The sequence below is a fragment of the Asterias amurensis genome, chromosome 9 (assembly GCF_032118995.1).
Source record: "Asterias amurensis chromosome 9, ASM3211899v1".
Classification (NCBI taxonomy): domain Eukaryota; kingdom Metazoa; phylum Echinodermata; class Asteroidea; order Forcipulatida; family Asteriidae; genus Asterias; species Asterias amurensis.
The window spans coordinates 15,963,533-15,985,189 of record NC_092656.1 but is presented as its reverse complement, the minus strand read 5'-3'; the positions used below and the strand labels follow the sequence as shown (position 1 = coordinate 15,985,189).

Below are 21,657 nucleotides of genomic sequence, written 5' to 3'. Positions count from 1 at the left end.
AAAATAAAACGTTTTGTTCCTTTATAAAATCATGTGAAGTATTACAGGCCAAAGCTACGATGGTCAATTTGTTAAACTTTTTTTTGAAAATTGTTTTCAACTTCACCTACATACCCTTAAAATATGACAATGAATTAAATTTATTGTAGCATTAGTTTTTATACAAGGGCTACTCAATAAAAATAAATCCCATTTAATAATTCATCTTGTAATTTTTTTAGTAACGGTAGAAACATGTCAGGTGGGCGTTTTTACCCCATGGGCGTTCTTACCCCAGTTTTTTTTTACCCTATAATTAGCATCTTGGACTACATCATTGATGACAATTTGAAATCCAATTGGACCTAATTTTGTTCCTTGAGCAATTCGTCCTTTAAGCAACAAATAATCAGATTTGATATTATTAAATCGAACACACTGAGTTCTATTGTTAAGGAAATCACCAACCCATGGAACAATGGAGCCACGGACACCAAGGTCAATGAGCAGATAGTGGTCGACAAGATCAAAGACTTTGGAGAAATCTGTTAGCACCACTGTTCCTACATTGTGTATATTTTCAGCTCCTTGAGAAAGAAAATTAACCAAATCCACCTAGTAGTGACTTTTTGAGACGCCCTTTACGTTCCCGAATTGGCGACTATCAATTTTGTCCCGAGTATCACGCAAAACCCATTTAGAAACAAATCACTTGGCAATTTTGGCAAAAACAGAAGTCAGCGAAATGGGTCTCAACTTGTCAATACTTGGAGGATATTGCTTGGGAATCGGAACAACTATGGCTCGTTTCCATTGTAGTGGAACAATCCCTTTAGAAAAAGAACAATTTAAAATATATGTCAGGGGAATGCTTTTAAAATCGTAAGACAAATTCCTTAGCAAGTTTAGGAGGAAATTCATCAGGACCACATGATTTGCTAGATATGAAAGTTTACAATGATTTAGATAGTTACATACTAGGAAGCTTAAAGCATGCTTAAAGTAGGACAACAATTAGGTTATGGTGAAGCAGTGGCTTTTGTGCATTAACCTATGGACAGACAAACAACATAAAATACTATACAGAAGACAGAAAACACAAGACAGACTAGACAAACAGAATACACGACAGAGGCTAATATATGATGGTGAGTAAGTTAACAATATACTTCAAACCTACGAATAAGCATCAAGAAGTTGTTTTTTTAATTTTCTTGTTCTCTGGCGGGAAACGAACAGGTTTTTCTTGGCAGTACTACGAGTATAGTGAGAACTACGGAAGCGTATATAGGACATACCAAAAAAAAAATCGGGCTCCACTATTTCGCCCGGGCGGATTACTATTTCACCCGGGCGGATTACTATTTCGCCCGGGTGGATTACTATTTCGCCCGGGCGGATTACTATTTCGCCCGGGCATATTACTATTTCGCCCGGGCGGTTTACTACATGTATTTCGCCCGGGCAGATTACTATTTCGCCCGGGCGGATTACTATTACGCCCGGGCAGATTACTATTTCGCCCGCGCGGATTACTATTTCGCCCGGGCGGATTACTATTTTGCCCGGGCGGATTACTATTTCTCGCGGGCGGATTACTATTCCGTGTGTAAAGGGAAAAGCGAAATCATACATGTAGCCCTGGAAAACAGACTTCGAGATGAGAACATTACATGTATGACCACAAAAAAATCTGTTTTAATGGAAGAAAACATTATGTGCATCCTTGTATGTTTTTTTTATATATATATATTTTTTTTTGGAGGGGGGACAAGCACAGTAAATAGTAAAACCGGGACACACTCAACACGTTCAAAAAGCTAGAGGTTAATTATTTTATAATTACTCCTTATTACATGGAGAGAGATGTATTGAAATCCAAGCTTTAAAAAAAACGTATGAGGCGTTAATACGTACTGCATAAAGTTCTTTTTAGGGAGGGGGGGGGGCAAGGTAGAACAGCTGGTGTTGGTAGGGGTGGGGTTTGGATAAGTAAGAAAGTGCGAGGAAGTACCCCGAAAGTACTAAGGCCAAAATAATTCTGGAGCGGGAAATTTGAAACCAAATCCGGCGACGGGGGGGGGGGGGGGGGGGATGGTTGTTTGGAAAAGGAAAAGACAAGTAATCTTGTGGGCAGCTCGTCTTTTAAAATCTGACCAGGTGTGGCCAGATCTGATGCAGATCTAACAGTTGGATACCTAAAAACTGACCATCTGACGTCCTATTCTGGTCAAACCTGACCCAGATCTGCCATCAGATCAGGTGTTGTCAGACATGGCACAAATCTAATATTAACATTACGGCCTGGCCACAGCTGGCTCTCTGACGCCATCTAAACGTGTGTGGCATGACCTGACACAGACCTAACATTAGGGTTACCTGGTCTTGCAAAACCATGCCAAGACCTGCCATTCTTTGGCATTCTGATCTTGATCTGAGCTGGTCTAGCCAAACATGGCCCAGATCTGACAGCAACTGAACCGGTGCGGTCAGGTCAGCCAAGATATCAATATCATCAACTGGCCCAGAGCAGTCCAGGACCTGTCATTTCTGGGCAAGATCTGGGCCAGTTTGTCAGAGTTAGCTGGGATGGATATGTTTTTCTTGGATTTGCTTACCCGTAAAACTTGCCCGCATGTTCGAGTCTCTACATACCAAGATATGTCAAACAAGCACATTTAATTGGCGGCCATTTTGCAATTAAAGATGGCTCCTTAAACCAAATAATCCAATACATTGTTCTTATTGGGTTCAGTGAACATTTGTATAGAAACCAACACTGCGTTTCTGTGAGACTCATAGACGATGAAAGTTAATAATATATCTAAATTTGAGCAATTTTATAACACTGGGGGTTGTGCCATTGTTATAACAGTGTAAATAAAATAATAGGTTGTTTTTCCTTCATTTTTTCAAATCTGGATTGCTTCATTTATTTGTTTGTGCTAAAATTTAATTTAATCCGGCAGTTTATTTTAGCAAGACCACTACTTGCTTGGGCCTTATACTTTACTCATTCTGTTTTCACACTAATGGTAAGAGTACTTTGAATGTTTTGTACTGTAATATCCATGTCCGTGCATGGAGGTAGAAATTGATTAGTTAACGGTTCGTCCTTTCCTAAGACCAAGAGAACGTTCAGAATGGCTGATGTAATTTGAGAGGTTTTTTGTTCTTCAAAATATTTAACTCAGAATAACTTGCATGGTGGTTTTAATAAATAATCAGAAAAATTGATGATTATACTAAGTTCAATTTAGGTTATAGATCTTGTAATACTACCGTGAGTTCCGCGGGTCCAAAACGCCAATTACAGGGGGAGTGAAGGCTGAAGGCTTGGAGCTTTCGTGTGTCATCAGCTTGGAGTGTCCATGTTCCTGAGCCGTAGAGTAGAACGGGGAGGACACAGGTCGTAAATACTCTCAGCTTGGTTGTGAGCTTGAGGCATTTGTTCCTCAAGACACGATCTAGTTGGCCAAAGGTGGATGAGGCAAGCCCAAGACGTCGGAGAATGTCGGGGGAGGAGTAGCCTGAGGAATGGATGTCACAGCCAACTTCTGTGTGAATTCGACAGAGTTACCCTCAACGGTGACTGAGGCGGGATTTGGGCCGAGGCTGGTACAGTTCTGGATCTTGGTTTTGACCCATGACGTGTGCATCCCCATCATCCCAGCTTCTTCCTGCTTCCTGGTCTTTGATCTAAACATGACCAATGTTCGTCTTTCTTTGCTGTTATTTTCTCACATAATTAACAGTCCCATGAATCACTGAAGTGGGTGGCCATCTCACGAAACTTCGTCTTCAATTCCACATTGACCACTAAGCCATCAGAAGGGCAAAATTTGATGCCGAAGATTGAGAGTAAATTGTTTTCGCAGTGTTCTGCCATATGCCCATAGCACTATACATACACCACATATGGCACAGAGTACAATGAACTTGGCAACGCGCCACCAATGAAGGCCTATTTTGTTTTAGTAGGCTGGCTGGCAGATTGTTTTTTCTTGATATTTAGTCTGTCCCTGGGTAGAATGTTCCGACTGACCCGGGTTAGCGGACTGGCGATCTTGGTTACCGGGCCTGCTAGATGGTTCAGAGTGGCTTTCCTCTCTGGGTTGGTGTGTCTCATTCATTTGTCGCGATTGTCTGATGGGCAGGCAATCTCTTCTGTGCTGGGTAGATGGGTCGGACTGGTGTGACTGGCATTTTTGACTGGAATGTTTGGTTTGACTGTTCTGTTGTCATGATTGGTTGAGCTTGCATTGATTCAACGGCCGAGGTAGACTGGGCCATTCTGTTGAGCTGTCCTCATCATGTGCTTTCCTTTCCCACGATGTACGTCGTTTCCTGAATCGCTGTACTCCCCTTCTGGTGTACAGGACGAATTCACCTTCTGGGTCGTGTTTTCTTGTTTTTGTGCATCTCCCAATATCTGTTTCTGTTTCTTCATATTTTTTTTATTCTCGTCTTTTGTCTTCTTGATTGATCTCCATGCCGACCGCCGCCTCTGATTGAGCATCGTCTCTCACTAACTTTTCCTAGTAGAAGTTTCTTCTTCTTGCTCCTCCTCTGACATGTCTGACATTTTACGCTTTCTGTTGTCTTTCTGTTTCTTTACATAATCGTCCAAAAAGCCCTGGCCTGGCTTCTTTTTCTCTTTTTGTTGAGTTTCTTGTTCTGGTTCATTCTCTCTTGGTTCCTCGCCACTCCGATCCTCACCACCTTCCTTATTAACTTTGATGTTAAACTTACCCTCCCCGAACACAACGCTACATCTGCAGCATTTTATACAGAGGGCTCTTTGAGATATGGTCCCACTTCCGATTAATCCGGAAGTAGAGGTCAACTTGAGGTCAAGGTGTTTAAAAATTATTCTCCAACCCCTAAGGAGTCTATAACTACAGACAGTTTAAAAATCGGCCCTGTACTTCTTGAGATATGATGCTGCAAAGATTTTCTAATTAAATATGCAAATGAGGGTCACGTGGTTAATTAATTAAGAATTTTAACATTTTGTACATTTAGGATAAAGCTTATGTTCCAAGATTCAATTTGGAGTGTAATGTGTACTGATGGGACATTGTTTAGTAAAAGATTATTTCACAACAAAATTTGTGTACAAACCTTATGGGAGTAGGGCCGTGAAGATAAATAAGAAGAAGAAAAAGAACTAGAGATAGTGATTGTAAACAATCACACAGCTGTTCCCGAATGTTTTGTTAATAAAAGTTTTCTATGCTACAATAAAACACACACAATACAACTCTATGACATGTAATTACCTGGTCTTGTATCTGATACTAAATAAAACTTTAGGAGCTTTAACACAAAAAATAAAGGTCAACATGGCGTTATGGTCATTGTGTTGAATAAATTTAACCTAAGTTCAAAAATCGATTGTGTAGTTCTTAAGATATGATCCCACTTCCGGTTAACCCGGAAGTAAAGGTCAATACTGGGTTACGGCATAGAGTAATGGTTACGGTAACCCATGCTCGATTTTTAATGCCCAAGGAGTCCATAACTGAAAAAAGTTTGAAAATCTGTTGTGTAGTTCTTGAAATAAGGTCCCACTTCCGGTTGACCTGGAAATAAAGGTCAACATGGGGTCACACCTACCCAATGCGAATATCCAATGCCAAAGGAGTCCATAACTGAAAAAAGTCTGAAAATCGGGTGTACTGTTTTTAAGATAAGGTCCAACTTCCGGTTGACCCGGATATAAAGGTCAACATGGGGTCACGTTTTTCAAAGTTAACATTTAATGCCTAAGTAATATATAACTGACAAAAAAGTTTGAAAATCAGTTGTGTAGTCCTTGAGAAATGGTCCCACTTCCGGTTGACCCCAAAGAAGAGGTCAAAATGGGATCATGGTTTTTCCCCCAAAAAATTTAATGCCTAAGGAGTTCATAACTGAAGAAAAAATTTAAATCGGTTGTGTAACTCTTGAGATATGGTCCCACTTCCGGTTGACCCGGAAGTAGAGGTCAAATCGGGGTCACGGTTACCCAATGCAAATCTATCATGCCTAAGGAGTACTGAAAAAACTTTGAAATTGGCCGTTCACTTCTTGAGATATAGTGCTGCAAAGAAAAACTCATTTTAAAAAGCTTCTAATTACCATAAATTATCACGTGATGACGTCACAGTTTTAAAATTTTGTTTTTCGTACCAACAAATTTCATAAGGTACACGATGGTATGTAACTTACCCCAATCCAATGCCTTTTACAAAAAAAACATTAGAACGTGCATTTGTTTTAACAAAAACCCTGAACCATCGTAGGAATCCAATGTATGCCCATTGGTTGTGTACAAACCCAATGGAGTATGTACAAAGTAATAGGTCCAGAACGCGGTCAGAAAACAAATACAAGGATGCCAACATCAGGACAGCGTCGTAGACTCCCCTCAAGTAAATTCCTCAATCCAAGCAGGTCCTCACTGTATTGCACCAACCATGAGAAGGTATGTGACTGCATCCAGTCTAGTGACTGCATCCAGAAGTACTGCATTGTACCCATGACGCCATTATTTTAATTTATTTGTTAATTACAGACGTACCTTGATTGGTTTTAATGGACGGAAACCATTATTTTTAGAATCAGTATATTTTTTAACACAGAATATCACATTTAGGAAACGAACGGATACATTATTTTGAAGTTATTGTGTTTTTGACCATTTAAATGTTGACATTTGAAGAGCCATTGTGTTTTGTGCACAGACACAAAACAGGCAATACATAACGACATGGTGACATCGTCTGGATTTGAAGGCCATCATATTGTGTTACAGTACCCCACAAGTATGAAAAGGGAAAGAGTATGACGATCGGACATATACTATTTGAGATATGGTGATCTAAAGATAGGCTAATTAAATATTCATGCCATTATAACTTAATTAATTAGCTAATTCATTTAAGCTAATTACATTTAACTGTAACTTCAAGACCTAAGCTTTAATATGATATAGGTTAAGACTCTTTTATACTAAGCAAAGTATGACTGGTTAAACCTATGGGCTTTTGACGGATACAAATAATAATAACAACAAATCTTACCAAAAACAATTATAGCTGTTCCGACAACTACGTCGGAACAGCTAATAAAAAAAATCTCTACAATTACAATAGGCGTTTCGGCTGTTAGGCTGAAACCCCTAATAAAATAAAATAAAAATCTCTACAATTACAATAGGCATTTCGGCTGTAAGGCCGAAACCCCTAATAATAATAAAAAATTAAACGAAAACAAGAGCTGTTTCGCTGCGCTGCGCTACGAAACAGCTAAAAAAAAAAAAAAAAAAACTTTAACGAAAGAGCTAATTATTTCTAGGCAAAACAAGTGAAAACTGCAGTTCCTAATAAAAGAGTGGCAGGAAAAAAGTTGCCTACTGAGAGCCAGCCAGTTAAAGCCATGGACACTTTCGGTAAACAGTATTGTCCAAAGGCCCACATTTTGTGTACCACAACTTATATATAAAATAACAGGAAAACCCACCCTTGTTTCTGCATGTTTCGCCGTGTCATGACATGTGTTCAAAATAAATCTGTAATTCTCGATATCGAGAATTGATAAATGTTTTAATGTTTTCTCAAAAAGTAAAGCATTTCATGGAATAACATTTCAAGAGAACTCTTTCACCATTACCTTCTGTAAACCCTGTAAGTGATTTGTAAATCTGTGAACTATTTTTTTTTTCTGTTCCAAAAGTGTATAATGGCTTTAAAGACACTGGACACCTTTTGTAACTGTCAAAGACCAGTCTTCTCACTTGGTGTATCTCAACATATATGCACAAAATAAAAAACCTGTGAAAAATTAACTCAATTGGTCGTCGAAGTTGCCAAAAAATAATGGAAGAAAAAACACCCATGTCACACTAAGTTGTGTGCTTTCAGATGCTTGATTTCTGGACCTCAAAATCAAATATTCTAGCGGGAAATTACTTCTGTCTCGAAAACTACGTTACCTCAGAGGGAGCCGTTTCTCACAATGTTTTATACTATGGACAGCTCTCCATTGCTTATTACCAAGTAAGTTTTTATATGCAACAAAGATTTTGAGTAATGTGTCCAGTGCCTTTAAGCGCACCACCAAAATTCTAAATTTGGGGGTAAAACCATCACATGTACATGTTCATGATGTCAGTACGTACCTGCCAACCCTCTGCCGTAAGTCAGATATTGATCCAACATGCTGAATTTCCAAGCTTTTTACAGAGTTGTCTGTGTGTTCAGAAAGTTGTCGTCTGTTGTGGAGTTGTTCTTCTATCATCTGCATTTAGTCCAAAGTCAAAACAGACCTCTTTAATCAGAATCACATGTACATGTACATCCTCTTTTTATTTCTCCGCAACGAAACCAAATTCAGTTAAAAGATGAAAAAAGAGCTGATTTTGCTGGATTCAAGGAGTACTCATAGTCGAGTCCCTGAGTCCTTGAGGTCCAAGTCCTTAAAAAAGGGACTCAAGTTGGGATTTCAGTCCGAGTCCTACAGCACTGTCGTGTGCTCTCAGATGCAAATAAAAGGCTTTGCGTGTGTTGTCTTTCAATATTTAAGTGAGATATTACCTCTTACTTTCTCAAAAAATACATTACTTCAGAGGAAGACGTTTCTCACAATAGTTTATACTATCTACAGCTCCCCATTGCTCGTTAACACCAAAGTCTTTATGCTAAAAACTGTGTTGAGTAACTACCAAGAATGTCCAAGTGCCTTTAAAAGAAGGCATAGATCACAAAGTTATTCCAAGAGTCACCCTAATTATGTACCTGGACATTTTAAAAACAAGAAATTTAATGAGAAAATTATATGATTACCTCAATCTCTTTAGTGATTCTACTCACAGCAATTTCAACAGCCTGCATTTGTTCTTGTACCATGGTAGTGTGAGCACGCTTTTCTTGTAATGACTTGATACCACCTTCAGCTGCATTATCCATCTCCCATTGCACAGCTCCAGCATGAGGATTCTCACTATACTGAAGTGCACCAAAGTTAGTCAATAAGCCAGATTGACGTGAAGCCTGAAGACGCATGTTTGGACTGTGCCTATCATTTCGTAACTGAATTGGTGGTAGACCCCCTTGTTGAAATCCAGCCATCTCAATGTGCATGTAGTAGGGATGTCAACAAGCAAACAGGTGCACTGTAAAACAAAACAGTTTCGTAAACTACATAATTACACACGCACAATTATTACTGCCCTCTTGTCTTGTGTTTAATTAATAGGCAGTCGCAAGGTGGGCAGCCGTACTCTTGGACTGGATAGTCTACTATGATTGAACATTACTGATGATTTATATCTACAGGAAGTGGTTTTTTTTTGCCTCTATTTATAAACGGTGTCCGCCCGATAGTCCGAAGGTCCGTTAGTCTGAAGGTTCAATAGTCCGAAGGTTCAATAGTCCGCGAACGCACAAATTTCCGTTAACAGGGGATTAGTCCTAAAATGTAATAAGGTTCGTTAAATCGAACATTAGATGCGATAGTCCAAAGGTTCATTAGTGCGAAGGTTCATTGATCAGAAGTTTCACTGGTCAGAAGGTTGGGTAGTTCGAATCGTTGATAGGGTCCGATAGCCCAAATCGATGATCGAACCTTAAAAGTTATTGTCATTTTCGGACTATCGGACCTTTGTCAGTTTGGACTATCGAACCTTCGGACTAACAAACCTTCGGACAAAGGAACCTTCGAACTATATTTGTTGGTTCGATGAATAAAGGAACAAACGCACTATCATGCAAATAGCCGTACAATTGCTGTAAAAAGTTTTGTATTGGTTAGTACATAATGGATGCACCCACATGGCATCAAAAATTTAGTGCGCGTATAACGGGGAGTTATTGTCCAGTCAATATACAGCTCTATGGGATAGGCATAAATAGAGCAGTCACCAAGGCTAGAACTCAGCTCACCTTGATGGGCTGAGTGAGATTTAGAATGGCTTTCTCATTGGTCTATAGACCGATGTTAAAAAAAGGTGCCATAAAAACACCCCAGGACCACTGTGGACCCTATGAGTCATGGCTGACCCTTTGACCCTGGTTATGATGGAGTTCCACTTTTGTCTATCCAGTGCAGATCGATATGCACCGTTTATTGATAAGCCCGAGTTCTTTGATTCTGTCTGTCCAACAAAGTTTTTAACGGCCACGGAGGCGACTACCTGCAACACATCCTTGCACAACGATCTTCTCAAGGTTGTCCCCCTCTCTTCTGGATATGTGACCAAAGTATTGAAGCTTGTTTTTGTTAATTTTTGAGGACAAGGTGGGTCTTTCTTCTCCTATCAGATTCCTAACAAAAATATTGGTCTTGTGTTCTTTTCATGACATTCTCAGCATTCTCCTCCAGCGATATTCTCAGCATTCTCCTCAAGCACCACATCTTGAAAGCGTTGATCCTGTTCCTGTCTGCTTTCCGACAGCCCATGTTTATTATTATTATTGTTATTATTATTTATTCGGCATAAAAACACATACAAAACAAAAGCCAGAGACATATGCCTGGAATTAAAAAAGTTTACCTAAAAACTGTAGCCCGAAGGCCTTCGATTCCAAATATCCCTGGCCATATATTAAAAATCTATAATTATTTACAAAAAAACTATAAAGACATTATTATAAGAACATTAAGACAAAAACAGAAAGACAATTAAAAGCAAGGACGCAAAAAGAGTAAAAATGCAAAATAGCCCCACCCCCTCCCATCAGGCAAAAAATAAACTTAACCAGCAATAAAGGAACATTAAAAAAAAAATATTTAAAAAAGTGAACATCAACAAAAAAGATAATAACTAAACAATAAATAAATAGAAAGAAAAAAATAAAGAAAAACAAATATATATATATATATATAAAATAATAAACCACAAGGGAAACTGACTGGGTACATTTTTAAATGATTTTGGATTGAACAAAGAAAAATTGACTAGAGCGGGATTTGAACCAACGACCTCCGGTTTAACGTGCCGGCGCTCTACCAACTGAGCTATCTAGCCCTATGTGGGTGGTCTCCCAATTTTGTCAATATCTTTTTTCAGGGGGTGCCTGTCAAAAGCCATTCAACCGCAAACTGCCGTGTAGCCAGGGATCACACCCGGGTAACGATACAACCTGGGAAGCGGCAGACAGGGGATCACCTTAAGGGGATGCGACTTTTTATATCAGATATCAAATAATAAACCACAAGGGAAACTGACTGGGTACATATTTAAATGATTTTGGATTGAACAAAGAAAAAATGACTAGAGCGGGATTTGAACCAACGACCTCCGGTTTAACGTGCCGGCGCTCTACCAACTGAGCTATCTAGCCCTATGTTGGTGGTCTCCCAAAGCGTTTTTACAGTCACTTCCGGTTTAGACAGATCAAAAGGTCAGGAAAAGGTCACCAACATATCCATTGTTGTGAAGTTTGTAAAGCACTTTCATATAATGTATAGATTGTCAAAATAGCTTATGTGGTTGAGGAAATATGAACTTATGAAATATTGACGACCATAGAAGAGACTAACTAACAGTAAGGGACACGTATGTTTTAAACGCCTTCAACGAAGACTATTGTACTCGAAGCTTTTTCGCGCTGTATGGGTGATCACTGGAGCGTGACTCTGCTGCACCGCTAGTTCAATACACGTGGTGTAGGCCTACATGTTAAATGTGTATGCACATACCCATGCGAGGTTTTCGTAGTTCTTTAAACATGAGTTTTGAAATTTTCAACCTCTCCTTTGTGCCGGAAGACAAGGTCACAATGGGATCATGTGAGGCGTTTACGGAGTTTTCAATGACGATTCCAATGATGTATTGATTGTAAGAATCCATAATAAAGATCAAGAGTTATGAATTTTTTAAATAATAAACTTTGAATTTTAATAACTCAAGAATTAATGACGTCATCATGACGTAACTCACAAGGTTTGCTCTTCTAATGGACATCTAACCATGTGCGAAGTTTCAAGTTCATACAAGTTTGGGAAAGGTGTTTTTGTTAGCGGACATGGAAGATTCAGAAGATTCAGAAGAAGAAGAAGTATCAATAAAAAACTAGATGTAGTGTTTGTAGAAACAAACACTAGGTGTTCGGCTATTGTTGGGTCAGTGTTTGAATAAATGAAACAAGTATTGTAAGTATCCCGTCAAATTACAAAGAAATCAAAACCAAATAGTTTTCTCGATGTGTAATAATTTTATGGAAAAAGCATCAAAAAGTGTACATTTCAACCTAAAAGCCTTTAAATACTGCCTTTTCAAAGCATTTTACAGGCTCTTCCAGTTTAAAAAGGTCAAAAAGTCAAGAGAAGGTCACCAACATACCCATTTTTGTGGAATACGTGAGGCCCTTTCATTTGATGTATAGATTGTCAAAATAGCTTTTGTGTTTGAGGAAACGTGAACTGATGAATAATGGCGGCTGGAGAAGAGACTAACCAGAAGGGAAATGTTTGCTGAAAACGCCTTGAAAACAGACTACGTACATAAAGCCCTTTCATATGATGTATAGATTGTCAAAATAGCTTTTGTGGTTGAGGACATACATGTAGGAACTTATGCATAATGGCGACTGGAGAAGAGACTAACTAACCGAAAGGGAAATGTTTGTTGAAAACACCTTGAAAACAGACTATGTACGTAAAGCCCTTTCATATGATGTATAGATTGTCAAAATAGCTTGTGTGGTTGAGGACATAGGAACTTATGCATAATGACGACTGGAGAAGAGACTAACTAACCGAAAGGGAAATGTTTGTTGAAAACACCTTGAAAACAGACTACGTACATAAAGCCCTTTCATATGATGTATAGATTGTCAAAATAGCTTGTGTGGTTGAGGATAGAGGAGCTTGCATAATGACGGGAGGAAAATCTTTGTTGAAAACGCCTTGAAAACAGACTAAAGCGAAGCTATTTATAGGAGAATTTTTTTTTATATACAACTAGATATAGTGTTTGTAGAAACAAACACTAGGTGTTCGGCTATTGCTGGGTCAGTGTTTGAATAAATGAAACAAGTATTGTTAATAGCACGTCAAATTACAAAGAACTCAAAACCGAACAGTTTTCTCGATGTGTAATAATTTTATGGCAAAAGCATCAAAAAGTGTACATTTCAACCTAAAAGCCTTAAAATAATGCCTTTCCAAAGCATTTTACAGGCTCTTCCAGTTTAAAAAGGTCAAAAAGTCAACAGAAGGTCAGCAACATACCCATTTTTGTGGAATACGTGAGGCCCTTTCTTAGATGTATAGATTGTCAAAATATTTTTTGTTATTGAGGAAACGTGAACTGATGAATAATGGCGACTGGAGAAGAGGCTAACTAACCAGAAGGGAAATGTTTGTTGAAAACGCCTTGAAAACAGACTACGTGCGTAAAGCCCTTTCATATGATGTATAGATTGTCAAAATAGCTTTTGTGGTTGAGGACATAGGAACTTATGCATAATGACGACTGGAGAAGAGACTAACTAACCGCAAGGGAAATGTTTGTTGAAAACACCTTGAAAACAGACTACGTACGTAAAGCCCTTTCATATGATGTATAGATTGTCAAAATAGCTTGTGTGGTTGAGGATATTAGGAGCTTATGCATAATGACGACTGGAGAAGAGACTAACTAACCGGGAGGGAAATCTTTGTTGAAAACGCCTTGAAAACAGACTAAAACGAAGCTATTTATAGGAAGAAAAAAAAATAATTAATACAAATTTAGGTCGCCAAGTGGTTCCCATCCAAATATTGATTGAGCCCAATTTTGCTTAACTTCAGTGACCGGGCGAGAACCGGTGTTATCAACGCAGTGTGGTCATAGCTGAAACCAATGAATTACTTTAAAAAGAAACTGACATTATGTTGAGAACGCCTTGAACGCAGACTAAAACGATCAACACGTTGTGCAGAGCGTGACTATGCTCCTCAATGCACCACATACTTACACGTGGTGACCGCAATGCACCGCATGCTTACACGTGGTGATAAAGTACATGTACATGTAATTGTAAAATCTTTACGCGCAATCAATGGGGGAATTTTGTAGTTCTTTATACATGAATTTTAGAATGTTCAACCTCGATTTTGAACCAGAAGACAAGATCAAAAAGGGGTCATGTCTACGAGGCGTTTACGGAGTTTTTATTGACCTTTCCGATGTTGTATTGATTGTAAGAGTCCCTCATGTAGATCAAAAGTTATGATTTTTTGAAATAATAAACTTTGAATTAGTGTATCTCGTCAACTGATGACGTCATCGTGACGTTACAACTTTTGCATCATCCACTGGTTATTGTCTACCTGTTAGCAAAGTTTCAACTTAATGCAAGCTTAGCAACTATGCTTTTTCTTGCGGACAATCGACAGCGAGAAGAATAAGAAAAAACAAACTAGAACTTAGTGTTTGTCCAAACAAACACGAGGTGTTCGGCTATCAATGGGGTCAGTGTTGTAGTCAATGCGAGAGATTTTGCATTGAGTGGAATTTGGTGCTATTACTGTTTTGTGGCGTGCCTAACAACGTACACACTTTAGCAAAAGTTTTAAAAAGCCTGACGTTTGATTGATAGCGGGGTTTGCATGCACGGCTGTTTGAAAGACTGACAAAGCTAATGGCAAAATCAGGTTACGAGAACCTTGACCAGAGGATAGAGTTTCGTATAGTTAGAACTTCCTGTTTGGACCGGAAGGAAAGGTCAAAGTGGGTCATGCTTCGGGAATAAAATGTCATGAGTGAAGGAAATAAACTGATGTACTATAACGGGTCTCAATGTTCAAATACACGCAAGACTCGCAGAGTCTATTACTGATAACTTCAGGACACTGGAATGCAAAACAGAAACTACCAAACAACAACTATTTGACAAATGGTTTTGCTGTATTTATTCGTAATAGTGTTATTATCATTATAAGGCAATGACACATTATGTTATACAAGTACAATATTAACGTATTAATCATTTAAATACCAATTACACATATGTTTACATGTTATTGATTGTAGACACCATTAATTTAGTTTTTTGGGGGGTACTCTATAATCATGAAGCATCTCTGTTTGGTGATATTTATCATAACAATTTGTCAAGTGAATAAACAAATGTTTTTATTGAATTGAGCATTTTAGTGACAATATCTTTTGCATTTAATGACCCTGGTTATGTAATGTTTTGACATTCATGCAAGGGGTCAATGGACAGTTAGCTCTCCCCATGAAATATGCTAATTACAATGACACAGGTGTACATACACTGTCGGCTGGCAAGCGTCACACTACAGCCCCATACAAAAAGGGATGATGCTTCCTCAAAATGCCCATCAGTGGTGTAAGTGTCAAATGTCTAACACATTCAGTTACAGGTAAGATGCAATGTAGGCCCTATGCTTCAAATGAAAGCAATCAGAAGCACAATGCTATTTAATATGACTGTTAATGATTGCTAAAAATTTATCCTCAAAGGAGCCACCTGTTACAACATAACATATCTTCGGCGCCTTGTCAAACATGTTTGACACTTGTATTCGATAAGTTAAGAGAGTTTGTTTCGCAATTTCTCAGCGATTTCTTTAGCTTATTGTGTTGCTTACGTATCAGGCGTTACCTGTAATTATTTTTAAGTTATTTGTTTGCATATTTTTCATTAATTTGCTTTTAATTAGTTAAAAATAAAGAAAAACAAAAAGAAATAAAGAGTAGACCCCAAATTGTTTTCATTTCTCGTTTTGATTATTATTTTCTGGATGCCAAAACAATATTATTAAGAAAACAAGAAGAATACAAGAATATAGTTGCGAAAGTGACAGATTCTAAATACCTGTTAAAATACTGAAAAGGTTTTTTTTGGGGGGTAAAACAAATAGTAATAACTATTGATAAGAATTTGTTGATAACAAATTTGAGGTGTTCGGATTATGATTTTATGACATGCTGTTCAGGAGATATGATTATTTAAGTATTAAGCTTTGAATTACTGTAACTTGACACCCGATGACGTCATGATGAAAAAAAATGTGTTTTTGTAACTAACAAATTTCATATTGTCTGGTTCAAGAGTTGGATTTATTCACTATAAAACTTCAACTGCCGGTTTGAACCAGAAGTAATAGTGCAAGATTTTATGTTTATTTGCATTAATACAAGAGTTACGATTTGATGAAACAATATTTGTCACAAGAAGGCAGTGTGTAAATTGACGACATCATCAAATATATATTTGAAAGGGCAGAGGTTCAATATTGTCATTTAATACATAGCATAAATTTTGTGAGTTCCCTTTCATCTTGGATGCAGATCTCGATAAGAGGCTTTCAAATACACACACAAATATATCAAGTATGCCATTCACTATTAAAAGCTAATTTATTGTTTAATGAAAACTCATTCTTTATTGATTTAAATCACAAGTTCACACAAGCTATGTTGTTCAAGTTGACATTATTAAGCTATAATTATTAGAAATGTTCAAAGGATTTCAAATAAATTTGGATTCTCATTACGTATCGGTGGATGAACAATGATCTTCATTACACTTGATGATGATAACCTTCAAATAAGTCAAGCATTGTGTAAGCTTTCAGTTGCAATTTATAAATGGCTTGCTTGATTTTTAAATATTGGTTACCGTACAGAACGTTTTGTTTATTTAGACTTGAGAAAAAATTAAACCTGAGAAGACACTTGTTTGGAATAGTTATGCAATACAAAGGCACATCATAAACGTGCAAGTCTAAGCCTCTTGTGAAGTTAGACTATTAAAAAAAACTGAGTCAAATACTATTTCTACCTCCATGGTGCATCATACAGTGACTCGGCAGGGAAATAATGAATGGAACATGACAGCAAGTGCCACAATTTTCACTGTAGACCACTGCGGTACTGGATGTGCTGTATTCTGATGAAGAAAAAACAATAAACAGAGTATGAATTGATGAAAATTTCTTCAGACATTTTTTCATAACCTACCAAGTCTCAAAAAAAAAAAATCATATATTAAACACTATAAGAATCGTAGCACAATATTTTAAATGCATGAACAAATTTACAATAACTTATGTTTAGAATGTTTCTAAAATATGTAAATTTCTTTGAATAGAAAGAAAGTCTCACAGTATTAGTTACGCAAAGTCATGTTATCCATGCCAACAAAAAATGCAATGAACTACAAGGAAAATGGGCTCAACCAGAAGTTTTATTTCAATTCATTTGGAAATGTTCTACCTTGCAAAATAATTTGTGTCATTTTGAACTTTCAATAAACAACTGTAAATTTACCTCTTAAGAAAAGACCATCCATAATCATGATTTTGGCCAGGTATAATCATAGTGGACAACTGACAGGAGCAGTGAAGACTGAAGATGGCTAATGACAGCTTCAACTCCTTTCTGTGTACCAGTCCTGACCCAGTCATCAGACTCTCATCCCGCCATCAGACTCTGTTCCATATGTTCCTTGATCACTGTACTAACTGGCAAAAAATAAATAAATTCAAGACTTAAAACATTTCAAGATTATAATTTAATAAGTGGAAGGTGCCCATACTGCTTTGGAAGTGAATAACTTATCAATCTTAACCTTTGGGGAAACTTCATCGAAAGGTTGTAACAATTATGGCATCATAATTAATATTATTGATAGTTGATGGAACACATTCATCAAATCTGACCATTTTCTGACACTAGTGACAGAGCCAACAATTATACCAATCCCCCCTACTTGACACATTCATTTTGAAAAGTGATTATGTTGAAACGAAGCTTACCGTTGTATTCACCGTGTCGCGCCGATAAACACTGCCGCGAGTGCCTGTCTGAAACGCCCTTGACAAGCCGATGTCACGTCCGTTCATATCATTCGGTGTATGATCAAAACATGACCAATGTCAATCCTTTTTCTGCTTGAATTTTCTCATATAATAAAAGTGATACGAATCACTGAAGCAGGTTGACATCTCAGTGAAACCAAGTCTTCAATTCTATAATCACCATAAAGCCACCAGAAGGGCGAAGAGGGAACAATTTGACGCCAAACATAGCACAGGTTGAGAGAAACTCATTTCAGCAGCCTTGTGCCGCCATTGTTAAAAGTACGATGAACTGTGACATGTCAAACGTGCACAGAAGACACGCCACGACGCATGCAATGTGTAGGCGCACGTTCGTACATGTGTATGTCTACAGTTTCACTATCGGGCGTTGTCACTGTGGGTCAACTTAAACGTGCGCCTTTTTCGACCTAAAGTAAAGGTCAAAATATTGTCATCTGCGTGCAAAAGTTTGAGCAGGCTTAACGTTCTACACCGTGATACAAAAAATAAACTAAAACAATAGGTAGTTTTTGAGATAGGAATTTTTGAAATTTTCAACTTCCGATTTAAACCGGAAGTTAAGGTCAAATGGGGTCAAGTTTTGTGGTGGGTTTGTTGAACTTTTAACGACCTGTCCGATGATGTGTCGATTGTAAAAATCCAACATGCGGTTCACGAGTTATGATTTTCTACAAATATTAAAGTTTGATTTATTGTAATTCCAAACCTGATGACGTCACCATGACATCATCAAGTTTGTGTTGTCTTGATATTGAGATTCAAATGTCTGATGAGTTTCAATGTTCAGTTCAATTTCAATCGTGAGTTATGCTGCAAATAAGCCCAAAAGTGATGTTTTTCAAGAAAAAAACCCAAAGGCAAACTTCGACCCAGGGTAACGACCCAGAAGTAAAGGTCATACGATTTTGAGGTTAACTTTTCAAATGTTGCCCATGTCTTGGTCTATCATATGCCCAAATTTAATTACTGTAGCTATAATATTCAGAGACACACAGGCATTGGCATGACGTAACTTTCTGACCTTAAATGGCTTGTAATTTGACACCTGGTGACGTAATCATGACGTCACAACTTACTCAGCTTCTGCTAGTTATGTTCTAACTTCACATGAAGTTTCAAGTTGATCAAAGGTTTGCAAGTATGCGTTAGCTTGCCAACAAAGCCCACTGAGAAGAATAAGCAAAACTAAAACAAAAAAACAAAAAAAACTAAATATAGTGTTTGTAGAAACAAACACTAGGTGTTCGGCTATTGTTGGGTCAGTGTTTGCATAAATGAAACAAGTATTGTAAGAAGCTCATCAAATTACAAAGAAATCAAAACCAAACAGTTTTCTCGATGTGTAATATTTTTATGGAAAAAGCATCAAAAAGTGTACATTTCAACCTAAAAGCCTTTAAATACTGCCTTTTCAAAGCATTTTTCAGGCTCTTCCAGTTTAAAAAGGTCAAAAAGTCAAGAGAAGGTCACCAACATACCCATTTTCGTGGAACACGTGAGGCCCTTTCATATGATGTATAGATTGTCAAAATAGCTTTTGTGTTTGAGGAAACGTGAACTGATGAATATTGGCGACTAGAGAAGAGACTAACTAACCAGAATGGAAATGTTTGTTGAAAACGCCTTGAAAACAGACTACGTACGTAAAGCCCTTTCATATGATGTATAGATTGTCAAAATAGCTTTTGTGGTTGAGGAAATGTGAACTGATGAGTAATGACGACTGGAGAAGAGACTAACTAACCGGAAGGGAAATGTTTGTAGAAAAGCATTGAAAACAGACTACGTACGTAGAGCCCTTTCATATCATGTACAGATTGTCAAAATAGCTTTTGTGGTTTAGGACATAGGAACTATGCGTAATGACGACTGGAGAAGAGACTAACTAACCGGAAGGGAAGTGTTTGTTGAAACACCTTGAAAACAGACTACATACAAAAAGCCCTTTCATATGATGTATAGATTGTCAAAATAGCTTTTGTGGTTGAGGATATAGGAGCTTAATGCATAATGACGACTGGAGTAGAGACTTACTAACCGGAAGGGAAATGTATGTTGAAAACGCCTTGAAAACAGACTAAAAACGAGGCTATTTATAGGAGAAAAAAAAATTAAATACAAAAATAAATAGTACAAATTTTGGTCGCCACGTGGTCTCCCATCGAAATACTGACGAGGCCAAATTTTGCTTAACCTCAGTGACCGGACGAGAACCGGTGTTATCAACGCAGTATGGTCGTAGATAAAACCAAGTAATTAATTTTGAAGAAAATTGACATTGTGTTGAGAACGCCTCGAACGCAGACTAAAACGATCAACACGTGGTGCAGAGCGTGGTTATGCTCCTCAATGCAGCGCATACTTAAACGTGGTGACCGCAATGCACCGCATGCTTACACGTGGTGACAAAGTACATGTACATGTAATTGTAAAATCTTTACGCGCAATCAATGGGGAATTTCGTAGTTCTTTATACATGAATTTTGAAATTTTCAACCTCTCTTTTGAGCCAGAAGACAAAATCAAAATGGGGTCATGTCTGTGAGGCGTTTACGGAGTTTTTAATGCCCTTTCCGATGATGTATTGATTGTAAAAATCCCTCATGTAGATCTAAAGTTATGATTTTTTGAAATAATAAACTTTGAATTAGTGTATCTCGTCAACTGATGACGTCATCGTGACGTAACAACTTTTGTATCATCTACTGGTTATTGTCTACCTGTGTGCAAAGTTTCAACTTAATGCAAGCTTCGCAATTATGCTTTTTCTTGCGGACAATCGACAGCGAGAAGAATAAGAAAACCCCCCCCCCCCAAAAAAAAAAAACGAACAAAATCAAAGAGTTGTTCGGGCTGTTGCCCGAACACCTAAAAAAAAAAAAACGAACAAAATCAATGAGTTGTTCGGGCTGTTGCCCGAACACCTAAAAAAAACGAACAAAATCAATGAGTTGTTCGGGCTGTTGCCCGAACACCTAATAAAAAACCGAACAAAAACAATGAGTTGTTCGCGCTGTTGCCCGAACACCTAAAAAACGAACAAAATCAATGAGTTGTTCGAGCTGTTGCCCGAACACCTAAAAAAAACGAACAAAATCAATGAGTTGTTCGGGCTGTTGCCCGAACACCTAATAAAAAAACAAACAAAAACAATGAGTTGTTGGCGCTGTTGCACGAACACCTCAAAAACAAAAAACAAACAAAAAAACGAACAAATCAAAGAGTTGTTCGGGCTGTTGCCCGAATACCTAAAAAGTGTACATTTCAACCTAAAAGCCTTTAAATAATGCCTTTTCAAAGCATTTTACAGGCACTTCCGGTTTAAAAAGGTCAAAAGGTCCAGAGAAGGTCACCAACATACCAATTTTTGTGAAGTACGTGAGGCCCTTTCATATGATGTATAGATTGTCAAAATAGCTTTTGTGGTCGAGGGAATGTGAACTGATGAATAATGACGACTGGAGAAGGACTAACTAACTGGAAAAGAAATGCTGGTTGAAAACGCCTTGAAAATAGACTAAAAACGAAGCTATTTATAGGAGAAGAAAAAATAAAATAAAAAAATAAATAATACAAAATTTGGTTGTCAATTGGTCTCCCATCCAAGTACTGATCAAGACCCAATTTTACTTCACTTCAGTGATCGGACGGAAACCGGTGTTATCAACGCAGTACGGTCATAGATAATATACAATAAATTCATTGCAAGCAATACAACCAAACAATGTTTTGATGACATAAGAGATTAAAAGGAATTTGCGTCGGGACACAAAAGTGGACCAATTTAAGAGGTTCAGACGGTCGATATAGTTCATTTCCATTCTTCTTTGTTTAAGAATCACTCTTGTAGCA

At 37.8% G+C, this 21,657-nt stretch overlaps 1 protein-coding gene across 2 annotated transcripts in view; it reads right to left on the bottom strand.

Annotated features, from left to right (window-relative positions):
* Nucleotides 1-21,657, bottom strand: part of LOC139942318 (protein FAM81A-like) — a 65,490-nt gene that overhangs the window by 31,230 nt on the left and 12,603 nt on the right. The window contains exons 2-3 of one of the 2 annotated variants that reach the window (XM_071939142.1): nucleotides 8,835-9,136; nucleotides 8,144-8,262 (exon numbers count right to left, since the gene is read on the bottom strand). In XM_071939142.1, coding sequence (XP_071795243.1) covers nucleotides 8,144-8,262; nucleotides 8,835-9,104 — 389 coding nt within the window. In that variant the 5' untranslated portion in view covers nucleotides 9,105-9,136. Of the gene's footprint in view, nucleotides 1-8,143; nucleotides 8,263-8,807; nucleotides 9,137-21,657 lie in introns of both variants that reach the window. The other variant, XM_071939141.1, reaches the window with a different exon arrangement.